This window comes from Manihot esculenta, chromosome 6 (assembly GCF_001659605.2).
Source record: "Manihot esculenta cultivar AM560-2 chromosome 6, M.esculenta_v8, whole genome shotgun sequence".
NCBI lineage: Eukaryota > Viridiplantae > Streptophyta > Magnoliopsida > Malpighiales > Euphorbiaceae > Manihot > Manihot esculenta.
This window is the reverse complement of record NC_035166.2, coordinates 24302985-24324235: the sequence shown is the minus strand read 5'-3', so window position 1 is coordinate 24324235 and position 21251 is coordinate 24302985. Positions and strand designations below refer to the sequence as shown.

The 21251-nt window shown below is 35.4% G+C and overlaps 4 protein-coding genes across 5 annotated transcripts; 2 read left to right on the top strand and 2 right to left on the bottom strand.

Moving 5' to 3' along the window:
• Positions 1-222: 222 nt before the first annotated feature.
• On the bottom strand, positions 223-1335 carry LOC110617702 (high-affinity nitrate transporter 3.1). The gene is made up of 2 exons (XM_021760663.2): positions 1092-1335; positions 223-883 (listed from the first exon to the last, which is right to left on the bottom strand). Exons 1-2 carry the CDS (start codon positions 1219-1221, stop codon positions 399-401), a joined length of 615 nt encoding a protein of 204 aa, XP_021616355.1. The 5' UTR covers positions 1222-1335; the 3' UTR covers positions 223-398.
• A 1484-nt stretch (positions 1336-2819) lies between these two features.
• On the top strand, positions 2820-6401 carry LOC110618189. 2 transcript variants are annotated; one of them, XM_043957943.1, is made up of 9 exons: positions 2820-3645; positions 3727-4397; positions 4600-4805; positions 4914-4994; positions 5080-5166; positions 5245-5251; positions 5467-5538; positions 5848-5997; positions 6086-6401. In XM_043957943.1, exons 1-9 carry the CDS (start codon positions 3236-3238, stop codon positions 6166-6168), a joined length of 1767 nt encoding a protein of 588 aa, XP_043813878.1. In that variant the 5' UTR covers positions 2820-3235; the 3' UTR covers positions 6169-6401. The 2 variants fall into 2 exon arrangements, with proteins under 2 accessions (XP_043813878.1, XP_043813876.1); XM_043957941.1 differs by having other exon boundaries at positions 2821-3645; positions 5245-5377.
• A 1208-nt stretch (positions 6402-7609) lies between these two features.
• LOC110617936 lies at positions 7610-8581 on the bottom strand. Its single transcript, XM_021760934.1, has one exon. The coding sequence runs from the start codon at positions 8579-8581 to the stop codon at positions 7610-7612; it is 972 nt and encodes a 323-aa protein (XP_021616626.1).
• Positions 8582-11599: 3018 nt separating this feature from the next.
• Positions 11600-19995, top strand: LOC110618285. The gene is made up of 5 exons (XM_043957323.1): positions 11600-11640; positions 18252-18458; positions 18559-18645; positions 18796-18862; positions 19606-19995. The coding sequence occupies exons 1-5, from the start codon at positions 11623-11625 to the stop codon at positions 19620-19622; spliced, it is 396 nt and encodes a 131-aa protein (XP_043813258.1). The 5' UTR covers positions 11600-11622; the 3' UTR covers positions 19623-19995.
• Positions 19996-21251: the final 1256 nt, after the last annotated feature.

Sequence of the window (21251 nt, the reverse complement as noted above, 5' to 3'; positions counted from 1 at the left end):
AATGAGAAGCAAGTTGATGAATCTATTACTTGTTTTCCCAAGAAATATTGCACATTAGAAAATTTCTGCTTAAATAATTTGAGAACGACCACCATTGTTAGCTTGCTTTTACTTCTTATATTCCACACTTGGATTATATTTCAATTGTTCATGTAATAGTATTATTGACAAAATAAATTTTATTCAATAAAATAAAACAAAAGTTAATATAGAAGATCACCTGCAAAGTAATGTATTTTTCTTTTATTTTCTTTTGAGCTAAGAAATAATTATCTATTAAACATTGAATTACCAAGCTTGCATTACCCTTGATGATCCCTTCCCCAGTAAAACAAGGAAACCCTAATACACCAAAAATAAAATAAAACTAAAAATGCCTTCAGGATTTCTTTTTGTCTTCACTTTGCTTCAGTTGTCTTGGCATTTCTCTTCTCGTTCGCGAAGAAACCAAACAAGGCCAAAACAGAGAAGGCACTAAAGCAAACTGAGGCAATATCGAGTGACACGTGGCGTCCGGTGATTGCCTGTATCTCAAAGAGGTCGGTGGTTTTGTGAGCATCTGTGCTCTGACCATAAGCCACCTGGGCCCCTTCAGAGTTGAGGGCGTAGGCGCGTACAAAGTACGTGGCAGTGGGCACGTCACGCTCAACGGTCCATGTAAAGGATTGGTTGTTTTTGGCGTAAGGCCTGGAGACGATGGTGACTTGGCAAGTCTTGTCCTTGGATAGGTTGTCCTCGGTTTTTCTCCACGCGCGGTCCGTTTGGCTTGCAGGCGCATAACACAGCTTCACCTTGATGGTCTTGTAGGCCGAGTCAGTCCCAGCTGGGAGCGTCTGGTTTACTCCCCAGGTTACAGTGATATTGTCCACCCCAGCTTTAAGAACTGCAACTTTTAATTATTAATTAAATTTATTCTGAATTTACCGAAGACAGAGGAAAAAGAAAACAGCTGAATCTTAGAAACCCAAGTTAAAAAATGAGAAAAGATCTACTGGATTAAAAAGTTTGACAAAAAGATGGTCAATTTTATGTGAAATAGAGAATTGAGAAAAAGAAATTAAATATAGAACAAGCTGAGAGAGATTGATTACCTTGTCCTGGTGTTGGTGAAGCAGTGAGTAGAAGAGTTTTTTGCAGAGAAGAGAAGAGGATAAATCCATAAGAGGAACCACAGAAACAAGAGAAAAGAAATGAAGCCAATAGAAGATTATGTGCTGCCATTATTGATACTTGGGCTTTAGAGGTAAGAACGAGACTGCCAAAAAGGTGGGAAAAGTTAGAAGAGAGATGTTGATGATGGGAAAGGTGGGGGCTGGGGCTGTGGTTGCCTTTATACAAGGCAACGACAAGTGCACAAAGGATGAAGGAGAAAGAGTCAATGGGCCAAGCTGCCCATGCTTAGTGGGAGAAAACTAAATTAAATAAAATAAAAATGGCCCTTAAGCATGTGGAAAGGATAGGGTTAAGTGTGAATTTGGAATTGACATGTATATCTTTGGTGATAATACTTGTTGATTATTTTAGTCCATGGATTTTGTCCCCCATTACACCTAAAAGAGCAAATCAACAAGGAAACACAAAGAATTGGGAAGGAGACGAAGGAGGCTGAGCTGCAGAATCAAAGGAAAAGCCAGGTTTATTCTTTATCAAACTGTGCTTTTGCAGCTCTTTGAAATTTACCATGTGCAATACCCTAAAAGAAAAAATTAGGATTTAATTATGGCTATTTTTAATATTTATTTTTAAATGTCACATGTGCATTCCAATGAATTTATAAATGTGATAATTAAATTTTATTTAGAATATTTATTATCGCTAAATTGATAACAATATTATAAATTTATAATTTTTACTGTAAATATTGCTGCAAGTGGTAACCATGTAAATAATTGATTTACAAGTAAAAGAAAAAAAAAGTTTCTGTTTTTCTTTTCCTACTCATCAACCTCTCTTTCTCACAGACCACATATATTTGTTATAGCTTAGTTTTTCAATAAATTATTACTGTTGCATGTCTTTTTTTTTAATTAAATTTCCTTATTTTTTGTATATATATGTATTTAATTCTCTATTTTTATCCAACACTTCCTTTTAAATCATATTATTGATAAATTTAATTAATGAATGAATGACCAACCACTTAATAGAAAGGAATGTCCATAAGAAAAAACTTCCCCTCTATCTAATTAAGATGGCATGTTCTTGTTGCCTATAGTTTTATTTTATTTTAAGTGATTTGATTATTTTATATGTATTTGCTCTATTTGTTCTTTCTTATTTGGCATATTCTAACATTTTTATAATGATTTTCTCATTCTTCCAATCATTTTTAGTTATCAATTTTACTACTGTCTAATAATGAAATGCAATTCATTTGTTTATTTAACCAAATATTTTTTTATTATCATTTTGCTCTTTTTAATTATTTTATTACTATATATCCATAAGAATTTTCAAAAATTATATGAAAATGAAGTTTGAAATTTTTAAGATTTTTAAATAAAAATTAGAAAACGAGCCCGAAACTATGTCATTTTGATTCAGCAGCCTCAGCATCACGTGCATAAGAAGTGCAAGCCAAAACGCTGTCATTCTGTATGCGTGCAAAACAAGCGATTAAAAATTCAGCTGCAGCTTTTGCGGGAATTAACAGAAGAGTTTGCTGGTTTTCCCTTGTTCCTGCTCTTGATCTTTTCCTCTTCAGATGCTATCGGCTGCTAACGAAGTCCTCTCATCTTGGCTATGCTGAACAAAATATGCGCCACTGCTCAATATTAGAAAGGATTTAGATTCACCCCCTTTTTTTTTCTTTTTTTTTTTTTTTTTCTTAAGGCTCCTTTTTATTGGGCTTGGATCTAGTATTTAGATTTTTATAGTATTCTTTCATGGGCTGCTCTTTAAATTATTTAATCTGATAAAAAATCAAGGAGAGCACACACACGGCTTCGTATTTGCTAAAACGCAGTAATTTGATCGTTCCGCTAGCAAATTCTTGAAAAGACAAACAAGAACTGCATAGGATTAGATTGCTCGTCGTCCCTGTCAACGGCTATAGCTTTGTACAAACTTTACAAGGAAAATGACATTCCCACAGACTGCCGGCCAACATTCTCCTCTTGCTGATATTATCAATGTCTCGATTCATTGACAGAACATATATGTCAATGTACATTAATATTTGCCTCGTGTTCTTGACCAAAATCGTAACACCTTTCCTTCTGCGTGTTCCGAGACAATGATGGAAAGGAGATTGAGCAAGGAGTCCTCAAGAGGCTCTGTCACTCTGCAAAAGAAGCTAGTAGAATCTCGCCAACCAAGCAAAACCCAACAACCACCGGACCTCACAGATTTCATGAATGACATGTTCTTTGGAACTGTGCAAACTGATAAGAAAGCTTATAACTTGACTGGAAGTCCTTCGGAGGATGATGACGAAGAAAGTTTCGATGACAGCACCAGGAGTAACAGCAGCAGGTTAACACAAGAGTGGCTAGAGGAGGCCAGACGAATGATGGCTTCATCTCCTACGCGGTGTGACTCGCCTACCAAGGTTGCTGGATCGCCAAAGTTCGCAGCTATTCCTGGCAGGCTTTCATCACCTTCTGTACTTGATAGGAGGGATCCTCTCTCTAGGTCTGCTAGAAGGTACGTTTTTGTGATGATTTACATTTAGATTTTACTGTGAAGCTCAGAATGATACCAAAATTTTTAGTATTTTCTTCACAGGCACAAAGCAATAGAAGGGTTCAGTGGAGAGATACTTGCAAAATCAGCAAAGCACAGCCGTAATAGATCAGAATCATTAGATAGCATGCCCAGCTCTCCCTCAGAGCCATCCCCTGCATTACAGGTCCAACAGTGGTTTTCAAACATGCTCAAACCCTACAATCCAGAATCCCACCAACCCAACGACTCCCCCACCCCCTCCATTGATCCAGTAGCCACAGTGCTGCCTCGTCAGCCAACATATCGCAAGTCCCGCTTCCAAACTGAGCCAACTATACCTGCTTCCCAAGGAGTACCAGTACCGTCACGCAGAACTTTCAAAGCAGCCCCATTACCTGATACCCAGATGCTCTCTCCTCCAAAGAATCTCATTGAGTCAGCTCACCGGAGATCAATATCATCCTCGACATGTTCCCAACCGGAGAAACAGCTCTTGTCTCCACCGAGGAATGTCGTAGAGTCTGCTCATAGAAGATCAATAACGAGGTCGACGTGCTCTGTTGGGAAAATTGCACCAAAGCCTCATGTAAATGGGTGGCAACAGAAAGAGGAGGGAGAACGAGTCGTTAGTCTAAATGACTTCCTTAAGAACCAAAGAATCAAGATTGAGAGGATTCTGAATGGGGAGATTGATTCTAAGGCCAAAGTTATCCTTTCTGGCACTTCAACCAGTTTAGTACAATTTACTTTATGAATAGATATTAATTCGACGGTTTGAACTGAAGTTCACTGCGAAGTTGAATATCAATATCTCAAATTAAAAAGAACTTACGAACACTTCTATATATGAATTAGAAGATTAACAAAGTTGAATTACTGTTTTTTACGTTGATTTGTAGTTCTAGTAATGTCTGAGATGGATTTCTTGGGCAGATACAAGTTCAATGGTAGCGGCAATATGCTATGCATGGTTGTTGGAGAATAGGTTCATAAAGAATAAAGGAGAGGGAGATGGAGACCGTGATGTAGTGGTGCCGGTGATGAATGTAAGGAGAGGCAGAATGTGGAAGCAAAGGCAGGCGGCTTGGCTCTTCCACCATGTTGGCCTTGAGACTACCTCATTGCTCTTTGCTGATGAGGTGCTTCCAAATTAATGCCATTTCTGTTCCTTCCTTAATGCATAATTTTTGGAGACTTTTCTTACTTATTGAATTGCCACCCTTCTCTAATCCTTAACTGTAATTCAGGTGGATTTGGAGAGTTTGATAATGGCAGGGAAATTAACCATCCTTGTGGTTGGACAGGACATACTGAAAACTGATAATGAGGTCAGTACATGTTATAATAAAAGATCAAATGGGCAAAAGTATATCCATTTCAATATTTACTTTGGCCTTCTATTTTTCTCTGCAGGTTGGATCTAAGTGCACTATTCTTACTGATAATTACTGTGAAGATGCTTATGATCTGCTTCAAACCCCAGTGCTCAAAAAGCTTTTGGTAAATTATATCACAGCTCTAGTGTAAAAAGGAGACTGGCTTTTCTTGGCTGAGGCTTAATATTTCCTTATCTTGCAGCTTGCAGGTATCCTTTTAGATACTCAAAATCTGAATGCATCTACTAAGTTGTCAATGACAAGGGATGCAGAGGCAGTTCGGTTGCTACTAGTTGGTTCAACTGCTAATTATCAAAATGCCCTTTTCGAACAATGCATGTCTTCTGCTTCTCCAAACCATCAGCAAATTTCTTCATTCTCATCTCATGATTTGTATTCTTTTTTTCTTTTTCTCTTTATTTAGTAATTCAAGATCAAAGAGACAGTTCCTTCTTTGAGACTTTGCGGTACAACTACGGAAAGCCACCTAGTGAGAGTAAGCTGTTTAACTTTCTCTTGTATCTAAGTGAAGATCCTTTAGGATTAGTTGAGAGAAAGTAAAATCGCTTATGATCATGCATGTCACTTGATTACTATAATTTAGAAATTAAAGTCCTTGTGGCAGTTGGATTCATTCAAGGATTGGGTAACTAACCAAATGAATGATTAATCAATCACTCCACAAATTTAAGGGATTAGGTGTAATCTATGTATGTGTCTGGTCTGAAATTCTTGTGCATTTGCAACTTTCTGTTTCACTTCTTACAAAGCTTGCATACTTTTTTACTGTGCTTGGTGAACGAAGGAGGACTCGACAGCACGACCCAGATGGAGCAGAGAGAAGCAGAGAGAAAGTCAACTTCTATCTGTTACAGTGAAGCCAGTGTACCAAATTCAGATAAGAAGTCTAAGGATGTGAAAAATGCAAAATCCAACGGGGACACACCAAAATCAGGTAGCAGTCCATTTTTGAAGAAGAGAAGCTTTGAAATTTATTATTCATTAGTTAGCTATTCCTATTTATCTATTAATTATTCTTGCAGCCGAAACTGTGAAAACAAATTCTGATTCCTCTCGCGGAAAGAGTAAGTTCTTCCTGGCAAGGTGGTTTGGTTTCGGGAAATGATGACAGAACTCTGCACTCATCATTTTGCTCATTGTGGCAGAAACCTTAACTTTTAATGAGATTAGACTTTTCTTTTTTCTTCAGACGTTTCCCTTAGGGATGATCGAAATAGCTGAGCAGAATGTCCTGAAGTCATAGTCAAATGGCCATGGCTGCTATGCTTATTCTATTATTATTTTTGTACCAGACAATAATGTCAAAAGGTTTTAATAACAGTCAGATTGATAACATCATCTAATACTTAGCCATCTTTATTGACGACGAAAATCTTGTTCTTGTCAAATAATTGGAAGAATAGGACCACAAAAAAAAAGTCGTTTCATTTCATATGCCAGAGGACTAGATTTATGCGTTACAGAATTTTTCTTCACTTGAGAAGAGTCTCTTTGGCAGGTAAACATCACCTTTCTAATGATTTATAAAGATGATTAAACAATATGTGATGCTTCATATTGGTTTTGCAATCATATAGTTTGCAGGTTGATTATTTTGCTCTACCAACTTTATCATAACAACAGCCAATTACTGCAAAAATTTAAAAATATTCGATACAGCCTAATGCCCTTGACTTCAAATATAAAAATGGTATCCTATGATATACAGTCTGCCCTTTTCATTAAAATCATTGGATTGGTTGCAGAAGATTCAGAAATGGTAGGATAAACAGAAATTATTGTCTATCGAGTTGACAGTAGGTAAGGGAGAGCTCCCCAAAAACAGAGAGAGAGAGAGAGAAAGAGACAATGAAGCTATTCCCATTACAGGAAAAGCATCTGCTTTTGATGTTATTGAGGTTAGGATCTAATTTTGGAACACGTAGAAGAAAAGCAAAAGCAAATGAAAAAGGATGATGTAAATTTGTTATGTTCATGTGCAATACACATGCCAAGCAAGTTCTTGCAATATAATTAGTTATTCTCATCACCAGCAGCCCCCACCTAAGAACCAATCCTTCACACTCTTCATCACATGCACCAGCCGGCTCTGTTTAATTTGCCGGATACAGACATTCAGCGCAACCTGTGGAGAACTCAGAACTCCTTGTCTAGATATCTCTTTTTCCCATTTATAAAATTTAGGAACATACATATTGGTAGATTTAGGTACAAAGTGAAAGGCTAATTGCTCATATTTCAAGATCAGATCAAGAACAAAATATGAGAATTTTGTGAAAAAAACAGATGGAGATGCCTCTTGATGTTAAATTATTGTCTTGTCCAGTTATGCCCACTTGTTCATCTCCAGCTGTAACTAACTCCCAATCTCTCTCTTCGGTCCTACTTCATTTCTCATCCTAATCACCTGTCCCTCTCTCCCCCCAATCTGTATCCTCACCACCTCCACATGCTGGCCCATAACATCAACACCTCACATCTTCTTTTACAACCTTCTTATTTTGGGTGTTGGTGGTGGTGCATATTTGCTGCTATGTCGTCTTCTTTTACCATTCAACTCTCCAGGCATAGAGAAACAAGCAAAAATCGGATGACCCACCAGCGTTAAGTCCCTCTAGTGAACCTGAACTTCCTGTCTGAGAAGACAGTGGTGTCGATGTCAAGGACGATAACGCTGGTGATGAAGATGATGTTGATTGAGAGGAAAGGTATATGGATGGCAATGTTGGCTTAAAGATAAACAAAGCATGCCTTAAACCAGGACTAAATAGCCAGTCATGGACATCCCAGTACACTTCTACTCTTAGTTTATTAAGATTAAAGGACTGATTACCTCTAAACTTCCATTGAAGATGCTTCACATGAATTGCCAAGTGTCCATCAATCCTAATCTCCAATTCTGGCTCAACCCCATTAGCAGAATTGCTATTGTGATGACTTGTGTTCTTGCATTCAATAGAGATCTCATGAAACCTACCTCTCTCATGAAACTTCATCCTTGTAGAAAACTTCTTCTTGCCAAATATGTGCTCCTTCCTGGAAACTAAAATTGGATCAATAAGGGCAGGCCTACATCCAGTTTTTCGATATGCGTCTTTCTTTAGATCACCCAGAAGTAGTACAACCTCTTCATCGCAGACGACAGCAACATAATACTCGGAGTGTGGCTCAGTTTCACCGTTGAATTTTGCAGCCTTCAGGTCCCAGAAGATATCTATAGCTTTTCCATCCGCTATAAAGCGCTTGGAGCCTTGTTTCCTCCAAAAGTACCAAGGTTTCAGCTCCACTTTGCAGGTGTACTGGCTGTCTCCTTCAGGACCTTCCACTGAAACTGATAGGCCATGGAGCAGCAAATTCTTGCACCATGTTATGGTGATCAGACGGCACTGATCTACAATTTTTGTACGATAAACAGACATGAACACGCTCTGCCCTGACCTGGTTACTGTGGCAGGATCATCTGTTAACTTCTCGCCAGATGTGAAACAAGCAGGAATTCCAATTGGGTGGTCTTGCATGGCTTTGATCACCTTGAAAGAAAGCTTGTTAATGGGTTTAGCCTAATTTAGACCAAGATGAAACAGAGTGACCCAACAGGATGATGGTGAATGAATTGGACAGAACTCAATTGTATAAAAGGAGATGCAGAGAGAGAGAGAGAGAGAGAGAGAGATCTTGCTTATCACAAGATATGTTGAGTCACATATGCTGCCAGATCGAGGTGTTCTCGGCAGCATTAATGGAAATAAAGAAATATTTTCAAAGTGGCAAATAGATGGCAGTGAGTGAGAGTGAGTGAAGAAGATCCCCTTCTTTTTATATTCAATTATGCTCAAACTCTTACCTGGATTTTGTATTTCATAAACATGTATTTCTTTTCTTTGTTCCCTTGACCTTATATAAAATTTTTTTTTCCCCTTTTTATCTTTAACAATACAACTTTATTGAATCCGATGTAGTTTTGGTTATTCTACACAGATAAATCACTAAATTACTTATTCCCATACATGGTTAAAAGCCGAGAAGGTCATTTTTCACCAGATTTGGGGCATAGATTTCTACGTGCACAGTAGGTTCCCTTGGGAGTATGACAGCACATGAAGTCATGAATGGTAAAACTTGATCAGTCAAAACACAACATTAAAAAATTTAAAAAATATTATAATAAAATTCACGTAAAATTTTATATATTTACACTCATATAAATAAATTTAATTCAGATAAAAATAACTTTGAAAAAATAATAGAAGCATATTACATCTTCTAATACACTAATGCTTTGTCTTTAACTGATATGAAAACAAACTCTTACATGTGATATCACTTCTAAAATATGAAGGTTTTTTCATATTTTGAGAAAAATTAAGATCATTTTAATACAGTTAGGATTGTGGGTGTGATTTCACTTTTTAACTTCCTTTTGGTGTAGGAAGGAATCTAGGTTATAGGAACTGGCAGTGAGACCAGTAGCAGAAAAATTCTGAGGAATCTTCAGCTGCATTTGCTGATCTGGTCCAATTTCACTTTTGCTTACCCAACGGATTTTACGGTTAGGTTTTAGCAGAAACCTTTAAACAGTAAAAACTGAAGTTTTAATTTAAAAGTTTTGCATGTTAATTATTGCATTATCAAAGGAGAAAAGAGTGGTCCCCGAAACAAGCAGCCAGTTATGAGTTACTGTTGAATGCTGTTGGTATAATGATTTTGGGTTGAAAGTGAAAAATAAAAGTGGAGAGAATGATGGGAATGATGATTTATGTTAGTTAATTTGACAGTTTAGTTTTGATTTAGAAGTGAAACATTATTTAATTCAACCGTTGTATGAATAACTTTTTCATATTAACCATTATTTGCTATAGCTGGATTTTCAATATACATATGTATGGATTTGCTGTTTCGGGATTTGAAATCCCACGTCCACAACTTAGCATGTTTAATATAAACCTATACTAATTAGGATGAGATTATTGAATAATTTAAATTAATCATTTTGAATCAATTATAAAAAATTATTTAAATTAATTTTAATGGAGTTTATCGAAGGAAAATAATAATATACTTCTATATAGATTATAGACATTTCTCATCTTGAACTAACATTTAAATTTTTAAAAAATTAGACCTGATTTAAATTTAAATATGTTACGTGTTAGTAAAATTCTGAGTACTCCCCTCTTTTGAGTTTAGCTATAGTTGATCTCCGAAAATATAACTTCTCCTCTTTGATTCTTTTTAAATTGATTTTTAAATTTTTAAAATAAATCAAATATGATTTAATGTGATGTTATGATTGGTTGGTATTTCAACTTTTAATTTTTTTATTTTATGAGATAAATATTTAATTTTAATTTGAGGTACTTTATGTGTTGATTGTGTATGCATTTTTGTTTGCACTCTATCTTCACTAATTAAGCTCTATTTCTTAAATACTCACTTAAGAGTTAAGATAAAGAAATCAAATTCATTAGTTTTTTTGGAAAAAAAATATTAGTCTACTTGTTTATTTAATATTTATATTATTTAGACTTTATAAGTTTAAATATTTATATTATTAATTTAACTATTTATACTTTTTATTAGTATTAAATAAATTAATTAATAATAAAATAAGTAAATAGTTTTATTATATAAATATATGAACTTTTTATTTAAATAATTAAAAATCTTGATAAAATACACCTCGTAATAATAATTTACTCCAATTTCCTTTTATTACTATCAAAACAGGATTAAATCTGCGGATAGTTTGGATCATCCGTATGTTTTTAGATTTAAATAAGGAATTTGAGATTTTTTTTTAAATATTTTTTTTTATTTGATCTGTCCTGAATCGAGTTTCCGCAAACTAATTTTTAATTAAAAATGTAGATTGAAATCGAGCCTACTCAAACTAGTTATAAAAATATAAATAAAAAATATATATCAATTTTTAAATAAAATTTAAATATTGTTGATTTAGAGAAAAGATAATGTTGATTAATATTTCCTTTTATTTTGTATAGTTTTTAATAAATTTATTTTATTATTTAAATTTTTTTTTAAAACATATAGAGTTAAAATTTATTTATTAATTATAATTTTTTTTCATTTATTGATTGATCGTGATTATTATTATGTGTAATTTTAGTTAATATTATAAAATTAATTTATTTTTTTTAATTTAAAAAAAAAAGTAAATTATTCATATTCGTATGCAGGTCCAATATGAACAGGATCAAACTTAAATATTAAAAATTTATTTTTTAACAATTTTTTTTTAATTTAATCATTTTAAACTTAAGCCCACACAAATCAAATCGAGTGAACAGTGTTTTGATAGCACTAAATCAAGTGTTAATCAAGCAGGATGTTGGAGGACAGCTAATTCGTGAACAGAGGTAGAAAAGGCAGTGATAATAAAGGTACATTTTTTCCAAATTACAAATTATGGGTCTTAGTCCTATTTCTTTGATTGTTCCTTGGAATAAAATCCTGAATGTTGTAGAAGAAATATGGCCGTATATCTCAAACATCAAACTGCAAATAGGTATGCTCTTCGTTATTCTTCCAACAACATGACATGTTAGAAGTATCCCACGTATAAATTTATTCTTAAAGAAATAGAAATGGACAGAATCTCTCTTTTTTGTAAGAAATTTTTTTTTCTAGGATCTATCTCACCTGTTGGAGAGGGTTTTTTTTTTTTTTTTTTTTTTTTTTTTTTTTTTTTAAATATCTGACTTAGTTAAACATCGGTTTAAACTCAGTATAATCATAATGATTTCACCAGCTCGCTTCTCTCTCTTCTTTGAAGTCTGTATGTTATTTCTTCGGCTATTGTAGGACTTCTGCTATACTTGATATTTTACGCATGGAGTTAGGATTAAGAAATTTATGAATCCATTATGTTTAATTAGCTGTTGATAGAGTTTTCTTTCTATTACATATTTACATTCACTACTGTGATAGCTTTGGTCCATGGTAGTTATTGAAGTGAATAGAGAGTTTGATTACTGATCAAGCATAATTTAGCCACATTTTTATTATAATTATTATTGTTTATTTACACATTTTTTAGTTTAATTTATGGTTTTTATCTTGTTTTTGTAGAAAAGGAAGAAATTGAAGAGTTGAAGAAAAAGTGCAGAAAATGACAGCAAAAGTGATTGGACTAGTGATTTGCCCAAATTTGCCCAAATCAAACTGAAGCAGAAACCTGAAGGCAACAGGCAGAAGTGATTTGCCCACTGATTTGCCCAAGACACTCGAAGACACTGGTCAAATCACTCGCAGAAACAGAGAGGACTGACTCACAGAAAAGTGATTGGGTCAGTGATTTGCCCAAAACACTCAAATCACCAGGCAAATCACTTTGACAACAGAAAATACAGCAGATGCGGGAAAAGAGCAGAAATTCCAAAATCAAAGGAAAGAAGTCCAAATCCACTTCAAACACTACAAGATCAATCCCAAGAGCCACGCCCCTCATTTAGAGAGTTCCATTCTCAATCAAACACAAAATTCAAAGAGGAATCAAAGACCACAAAGAAGACCAAATCAAGTTGAAATTGCAAAACCCTAATCAAATTGAACTTGGGACTCTCCAGCTATATAAGGGCAGCATCAAAGGCATCTGAAAATCATCTCTCAGCCTCAGCAACTCTGCAGAAAAATACAGCAGCCACTCTCCATCTTCTTTTCTTCTTTTCTTTTGTGATTTTGTCCACCATGAGTGGCTAAATCCATTCTTTTCTAGTTGAAGTTGGAAAATTCAGATTTGTGATGAATTGGGAGATTTAAATCTCCATTGTTAAACTTCTATTTATTTTCAATATTTATACAATTTGATCTTTCTATAATTGTTGCTTTGCTTTTAGAATCAATTTAGGCCTATTGCTTTTAATTGCTTGAGTAACAATTGTTTGAATAATTTAGGTCCGTAATTGTTTAGATTATTTAAACACACATTTAATCAAGTTGCATAATCTAAACTTGACCACGCGGTTGGCAAGGTTAGAATTATGTTTCTCTAAATCTTAATGCAGTTAACAGTTGTTCGATGCCAAAGGCCCCAAGGACGTTCCTTGGCAGCTAGTTAACTAGTGTTTGATTAGCGAACGTTTCCTAATCAAACTAGAACTAAGGAGGAATTTGGATTGTGAGAAGCGTCTTCCACATGCTAAACTAATTTATTGAAATAAATAGGAGTATCTATAAGATCAATGATCAATTCTAAACAAACTGGAATACATCCATACTTCAACTAGAATCCTTCTCCCATTGAAATTCTTATCTTTTTAAACTATTGCTTTCTCTTGCTATTTAGTATTAATTCATTATCATCAAATCAAAACCCCCCATCTTTTTATTTATTTGTTATTTACTTGTCCAAAGTCATTATTAGGAAAATCCGTAGTGTCAAGTCCTTGTGGTTCGACCCTATTGCCACTATCTACAAATTTATTTGTTGATTGATAATAGGTTTATTTTTGACGGCTTCGACAACCGCCTATCAAAAATTGGCGCCGTTGCCGGGGATTTGATCTAACTAACGTATTTTCCTTTTATGATCAGAGCTGATCATAAAGAAGCTCTTCTTTACGATCCTGAAATTGAACGCACTACCAAGACCTTACAAGTATGGCTACGGTAAGTATGTCTTTTCTCTCTTCTCAAATTTCTGAACTAACCTCTCTTGTGGATAGTTATGTCATAGGTCGAGCTCAACACTTTCAGCCACCAAGACCATGTAGGATCTGTGGATATGTGGGACACCCAACTGATCAATGTCCCACACTTTATCAATATGACCAGCAAGTACATGCCTTTGGAGGATTCAATAGCCAGCCAAGACATGATCCCTACCTTGATACCTACAATCCATGTTGGAGGGACCACCCGAATTATGACTATGCAAGGGCTAACTACTACCAAAACTATCAAGCCCAAGCAACACCTCAAAACTCCACTATGGAACTTGAAGAGATGGTAAGGAAGTTGGAAATTTCTGGGAAAATTCTCCAACAGCAAGTGGATCAAGCGGTTGACCATTGGAACACACACATATTAAGAAGAGAGGAAGAGCTTCAAGATCTATGGGACGATGACGAAGGTTCCCAAGAAACAGACCGAGCTGTTGAGTCTGCTGCACAAATCACCACTACACTTGAAGCTGAACCAGCTACTGCCCAAACAATGCTTGTTGAAGCTTCTGTCCAAACTGCCGAAGAAAAGACAGCAATTGCTGTCGAACATGCTGAAGCCCCTGCTGCAGAATTTTCTGCACCAGCAGAATTTTCTGCACCAGCAGAATTTTCTGCACCTGCAGAATTTTCTGCACCTGCTGCAGAATTTTCTGCACTTGCTGCAGAATTTTTTGCATCAGCAAATTCACCCACTGCCACACCGGCCACTGCTGAAATTACACCAGAAACCAAGTTCCAGATTACTGCAGAAAATCCAGCAATGGCAGAACCCCCTGTTGCAAGTGAAGAAGCTAAAATTCAAGCTGAAAATCTACATGTCCAAACTACTGCAAATAGAGACAGCAGTTGCTGTCCACCTTCTGAAAATTCCACAATTGCACCAGCAATTGCTGAACCTGCTGTCCAAAAATCAGCAAGTGCTGAATCTGCCACCATTGCACCCCTTGTTGCTGTCCAAACACCAGCAACCTCAGAAATTGACACAACTGAACCAGAAGTTGTTCCACTTGCTGAACCAGAAGTTGTTCCACTTGCTGAACCAGAAGTTGTTCCACTTGCTGAACCAGCAACATACACTACTGAAACAGCTCTTGAACAGCCAGCAAAGAAACAACAAGTGAGCCAAATGGCCACTTCAATGAGCAAATACGAGTCTCAAGGGAAGCTACCCTCCCAAACTGAAATAAATCCAAGGCAAAATGTTAGTGCCATCACATTGAGGAGTGGAAAAGAGTTGCAAGACAATAGGGTTGAAAAATTGCAAAAACAGGCCATGGAAGAAATTCTGCCAGAAAGTGATCAGGGCAGTGATTTGCCCAATTCACTCATAGAAACTGACCCGATCGCTGGGCAAACTGAGCTGTCCAGCAGTGATTTGTCCAGATCACCAGATAATCTGCCCAAATCACTGGGCAAATCAGACAGCAAGCAGACAGAAAACCAGCAGACAGAGAAAGCACCAGATCTGAAACCCTTGCCTAGCCACCTCAAATATGCCTACTTGAGAGCTGAAAATACACTTCCAGTAATTATTTCCAACCAGCTCAGCCAAGAAGAAGAGGAAAAGCTCATTGATGTGTTGAGGAAGCACAAGAAAGCAATTGGATGGACCTTGGAGGACATAAAAGGCACCTCAAGACCATTCGGTGGAGGCTCAAGACAGGGTGCAGCACATGGAAAGCATGTTGCATCTGCTGGTTCAACACTTTCTGCCCCACCACCATGACAGACAGTGATTTGACCAGTGATTTGCCCAAATCACTGGCCAAATCACCCCCAGGCCAGGAAGTCTCTTTCCCTTTTCTTCTTAAATTTTTTATATATATGTTTACACATTGAGGACAATGTTTGCAGTAGGTGTGGGGGTACTGTTAGGTTATTTTTGCATTGATTACATTATCATTTGCTTTCTTTTTGCTTTCTTTTGCATCTTTTTGCCCCCATAAACACACACCAAAATTTTTCACACATTTTTTTCACTTTTTGCACACACACACACAGAATTTTGACTTAGCTTTTGCTCTACTCAGCATAGATAACAAGGTTAAAAGAGCTTCCTATCTCATGACCCCATTGATTTACCACCCCTTTAAGCCTAAATTGAATCAATTATAGTGTGCTACCTTCACTTTGAAAGTTCTTTTCTTGAATTGAATCCTTAAATTTGCTGTGGTCAAGGGAAATAAAAATATAAATACATGCAAATAAAAAGTTAGTGTAACTCTCTAAAAACTGATTTGCCCAAACTGACATGAAAAGAAAAGAAAAAAGACCAGCACAAAAGCACAAATTAAACCTGTTCCACTGGTCTAAGACTATGAACTGAGCCTAATAGCCACTTGGAGAAGTGACTGACTGAGTAACCGGGGGTGTATCACCCATGTACACAATCGCGTAAAAAGGTTAGTGACTTTTTCAGGCAGAAATAAGTTTCAATGGTCTAGACTATGAACAGAGCTAGTAGCCACTTGAACAAGTGACTAACTGAGTAACCGGGGGTGGGTATCACCAATATGCACCTTCGCGTAAAAAGGTTGGTGACTTTTTCAGGCAAGAATGAAAAGTGCTGCTGAATAAAATAAAATAAAATATTCAAAGAAGGGCAAGTCACTCTTAGAGGTTGCATTGAGCTCATATAAAGAGAATATGCATGATTGAATCAAAAACCTTTTTTTTGACCATGGTAGGTGAGGGGAAACAAGGAAAAGAAAAAACAACCTTGGTGCATGTATTCTATACTGTGATACTTCAATTTGGGAGTCTAGGGGGGGCTGATTAAGTGGTACTTAGGCTCTAAGGAAAAAGGGGCTTGATTGGCTAAGTTATTTGTTGCTTGAGGACAAGCAAAAGACTAGGTGTGGGAGTATTTGATCAAGCATAATTTAGCCACATTTTTATTATAATTATTATTGTTTATTTACACATTTTTTAGTTTAATTTATGACTTTTATCTTGTTTTTGTAGAAAAGGAAGAAATTGAAGAGTTGGAGAAAAAGTGCAGAAAATGACAGCAAAAGTGATTGGACTAGTGATTTGCCCAAATTTGCCCAAATCAAACTGAAGCAGAAACCTGAAGGCAACAGGCAGAAGCGATTTGCCCACTGATTTGCCCAAGACACTCGAAGACACTGGTCAAATCACTCGCAGAAACAGAGAGGACTGACTCACAGAAAAGTGATTGGGTCAGTGATTTGCCCAAAACACTCAAATCACCAGGCAAATCACTTTGACAACAGAAAATACAGCAGATGCGGGAAAAGAGCAGAAATTCCAAAATCAAAGGAAAGAAGTCCAAATCCACTTCAAACACTACAAGATCAATCCCAAGAGCCACGCCCCTCATTTAGAGAGTTTCATTCTCAATCAAACACAAAATTCAAAGAGGAATCAAAGACCACAAAGAAGACCAAATCAAGTTGAAATTGCAAAACCCTAATCAAATTGAACTTGGGACTCTCCAGCTATATAAGGGCAGCATCAAAGGCATCTGAAAATCATCTCTCAGCCTCAGCAACTCTGCAGAAAAATACAGCAGCCACTCTCCATCTTCTTTTCTTCTTTTCTTTTGTGATTTTGTCCACCATGAGTGGCTAAATCCATTCTTTTCTAGTTGAAGTTGGAAAATTCAGATTTGTGATGAATTGGGAGATTTAAATCTCCATTGTTAAACTTCTATTTATTTTCAATATTTATACAATTTGATCTTTCTATAATTGTTGCTTTGCTTTTAGAATCAATTTAGGCCTATTGCTTTTAATTGCTTGAGTAACAATTGTTTGAATAATTTAGGTCCGTAATTGCTTAGATTATTTAAACACACATTTAATCAAGTTGCATAATCTAAACTTGACCACGCGGTTGGCAAGGTTAGAATTAGGTTTCTCTAAGTCTTAATGCAGTTAACAGTTGTTCGATGCCAAAGGCCCAAAGGACGTTCCTTGGCAGCTAGTTAACTAGTGTTTGATTAGCGAACGTTTCCTAATCAAACTAGAACTAAGGAGGAATTTGGATTGTGAGAAGCGTCTTCCACATCCTAAACTAATTTATTGAAATAAATAGGAGTATCTCTAAGATCAATGATCAATTCTAAACAAACTGGAATACATCCATACTTCAACTAGAATCCTTCTCCCATTGAAATTCTTATCTTTTTAAACTATTGCTTTCTCTTGCTATTTAGTATTAATTCATTATCATCAAATCAAAACCCCCCATCTTTTTATTTATTTGTTATTTACTTGTCCAAAGTCATTATTAGGAAAATCCGTAGTGTCAAGTCCTTGTGGTTCGACCCTATTGCCACTATCTACAAATTTATTTGTTGATTGATAATATGTTTATTTTTGACGGCTTCGACAACCGCTATCAATTACTTTGTTAACGGGGATTGTATTTTATGTTGGACTCTCAGTATATTGCCATTATCTGGAATCCTGTGAAAGACAATTTTCCATTCTTCTAGAACAGTTTCTTAAACGAAATCACTTTGAAATTCTTTTTGCAGACAAAAATTGGTTCAATAACAGATGCAAGTTCTATGTTTAATTGGTCTTTATGGACGGCAGCGGGACCTCCATTCCTCAGCAGGACCATGACAACGGCAGGAAATTCTGCTGAATCGGCTGCAAAAGTTGCTTCAAAAGCCATCACTGATGGTGCCTCCCGCATCAAATTTAAGAGACTCGATAAAACTGCCAGGCATATAATGCAGGCATGCATCCATTTGTCCAGTTTGGAGTTGAATATTACTGATAGTACTTGAGTTTTTCTTTTTTTATCATTGTAGCTATTGATGATATTGTTGTTAAAAGATTCTAGACAAGGAAGCAGTGCAAGAAGTAAGGGCACAGAGGGAGATAACTGATATTAAGCCCGGTTATATTGTGCAACTCAAAGTGGTATATCTTTTTTATTATTGTAGTTACTAATGTGTCGTCACATGTTAATTGCAGGAGGGATAATAGAGAGTTTTTTTTTTTTTTTTTTTTAAAAAAAATTTGTATAATGGACTCAAAGTTTTATTCCATCTTGATCCTTGATATGACCAGGAAGTACCAGAGAATGAGAGACGTGTCTTGCGATGGAGTACGACTGTGAATTTGCTTATGGTTGAAGGTGCATAGAAATATGGGTCACATAAATTGATGAAGTTGAAGTACCGTCCAATTTCTAATGGTTAGGTTTCTCCAAAATGTGATATACTAAGGATTCACTTTGATTTATTGGGTTTATGGCGCACACATCCTAATTTTGCCTTATTATATACATTAAATAATTTAAGGTGAAAATTACCATGTATAAGACAGTGGCAAGTGGCAACATGTAGATATAGAATCCTCTGTTCACAGATGGAGACGATTATTCATCATCTTCTTCCATGATTAAACAACCCTGTCATGGTTGGGGGAGGAAACTAATATAGATTGAGGCAGAACTTGATGCAAGAGAAAAACCATTGTTGTTTTCTATTGCATACCAGCTCGCTACAGGATTAATGTGACTAGAGAAATGTCTATCATTTTAGTCGTTGAATGTAATGTATAATTTTGAGTTAAATAAATTTTTTGTAGTGTTTTGCATAGCTTAAGAATTTTGCGGATAAGGGCAGTATAAAATGAATTATACAGAAGTAACAGATTGCAACCTTGCAGCAAAGAAAAGAATGTGCCCAGATAGGTAATGGAAGTAGTCATTGTCTTGTCCCTTAATTTTTGGTTGGTTTCGTTTTATAGTCCACACCCCTCACCCCCTCCTTCCCCTTCCACCTCCTCAAAAAATGTTTTTCAATTGTTATCACTGTTTATCCTTTCTGCACTCTGCTTCTAGATGATGATCCTATAAATGAATGGTGATTACAGGTACTCACCTAACATAAAGGAAATAAAGGTGCTAGACAAGAAGAAAGTGCGGAGGGCCAAGCTGTACTATCTCAGAGACAAGATGAATGCACTTAACAAATAGTAGAAAACTTGATAATTAGCGTGAGTTTGATTATCGGTTCATTGAGAAAGTGGAGTTAGTCATGCTGGCAAAAAGTGAGAACCATTTGCATTCCTTTTTAAAATTTTGATGCTATTCAGGTTTAGTTCCTTCTCTCTTTTCCCTCGATTTTGAAATTGCGAGAATTAGGATGGTGAAAATATATTATGTGAGGCTGCCAGTGGATGAACTGCAAGCTTCAAAAAAGATTTAAATGTGTTTATAGCTATGCATCATGATAAAATATTCTAGTGCATACATTTGCATTCCTTGAGTTTGACTGCAAATTCGTTTGAACTTTAAAGGCAAGTCATTTTGAAAAGAGACTAGGAAACCGTGACACATGGTGCATCCAAATCTAGATGTATGGTTATTATCATAATATAGATTAATCTGTACTTCTCTACACTAACAAATACTTTCAATCATGAAAAATAGATACCAGTAACTTGGGTAGGATTTGACAAGAGATAAATATAAAAAGTTTCAATCGATGGATCAAAATAACTAAGCTATAGTTTATCATGGAAAGTTGTTATATACAAGTTTTGCATGTCTCGAAATGCATAATAGCTCATAATAGAAGGAGGAAGTAGTTTGCCAAATCAAATATTTTATATTTATATACGTCTGTTTCTATCTTATGTTACCTTTCTGGTCCATTAAAATCCAGTTGTGGTGTGGTGTGGTCTGGTCTGAATGTCACAAGAATCCTGAAAACAGAAGTGGACTGAATGCAGTTAATGTTTCTTCAAATGGTGATCGATGCTTCCACTGAAGCAAAGGGGTCAATTCTCTCTCCATTTCTTTTTATATCAAAGAAATATTCAATGAATAATCAGATTTTTTTGGCCGACTGCCCATAAGACGGATCGAGCGCTCCACCCGCCACCGCCGTTTTGTCTTTCACTATCTCCTGCCAAATAAGTATCCTTATAATAGAACTTTTTATTTGTCAATTCCCACTTTTCTGGACACCCAAGCTTCCACTATTGGTAGGGTGGGGTACTTGATTTAATTTATAATAATACCTATTATAAGTATTTATTTTTTTAAATAATAAATTATATTAATTTATTTTTTACTACGATATTATAATATATATTTCTTTCATGTGAAGATATGATTTAATTTTAGATTAAATAAACAAATAAATTATATTATATGAAAAATTAGCAAAAATAATTTTTACCTTTGCTAAAATTAGTGTAAATAATTTATTTGAATTAATGAAATAAACATTTAGTGAAATTTTAAATAAAATGTTAACAATATAGTAAAATATTTTATTAAATTAGCTCATGTGCACTAAATGAAAAGCTTCATTTCCACTAAAAAATTATAAGCTTTAAAAATATTTTAAAAAAACAAATTCACTTCAAACTATAAAATCATTTTATGGGTTAAGTTAAATACTTCTGAAATAAGTTATTTTCAAGTATTAATTTCACTTGATTTTTAAAGAATAAATTTCATTGATATAAAATCGAATTTAAATGAACTTTAATTTATTAATAATATGGAT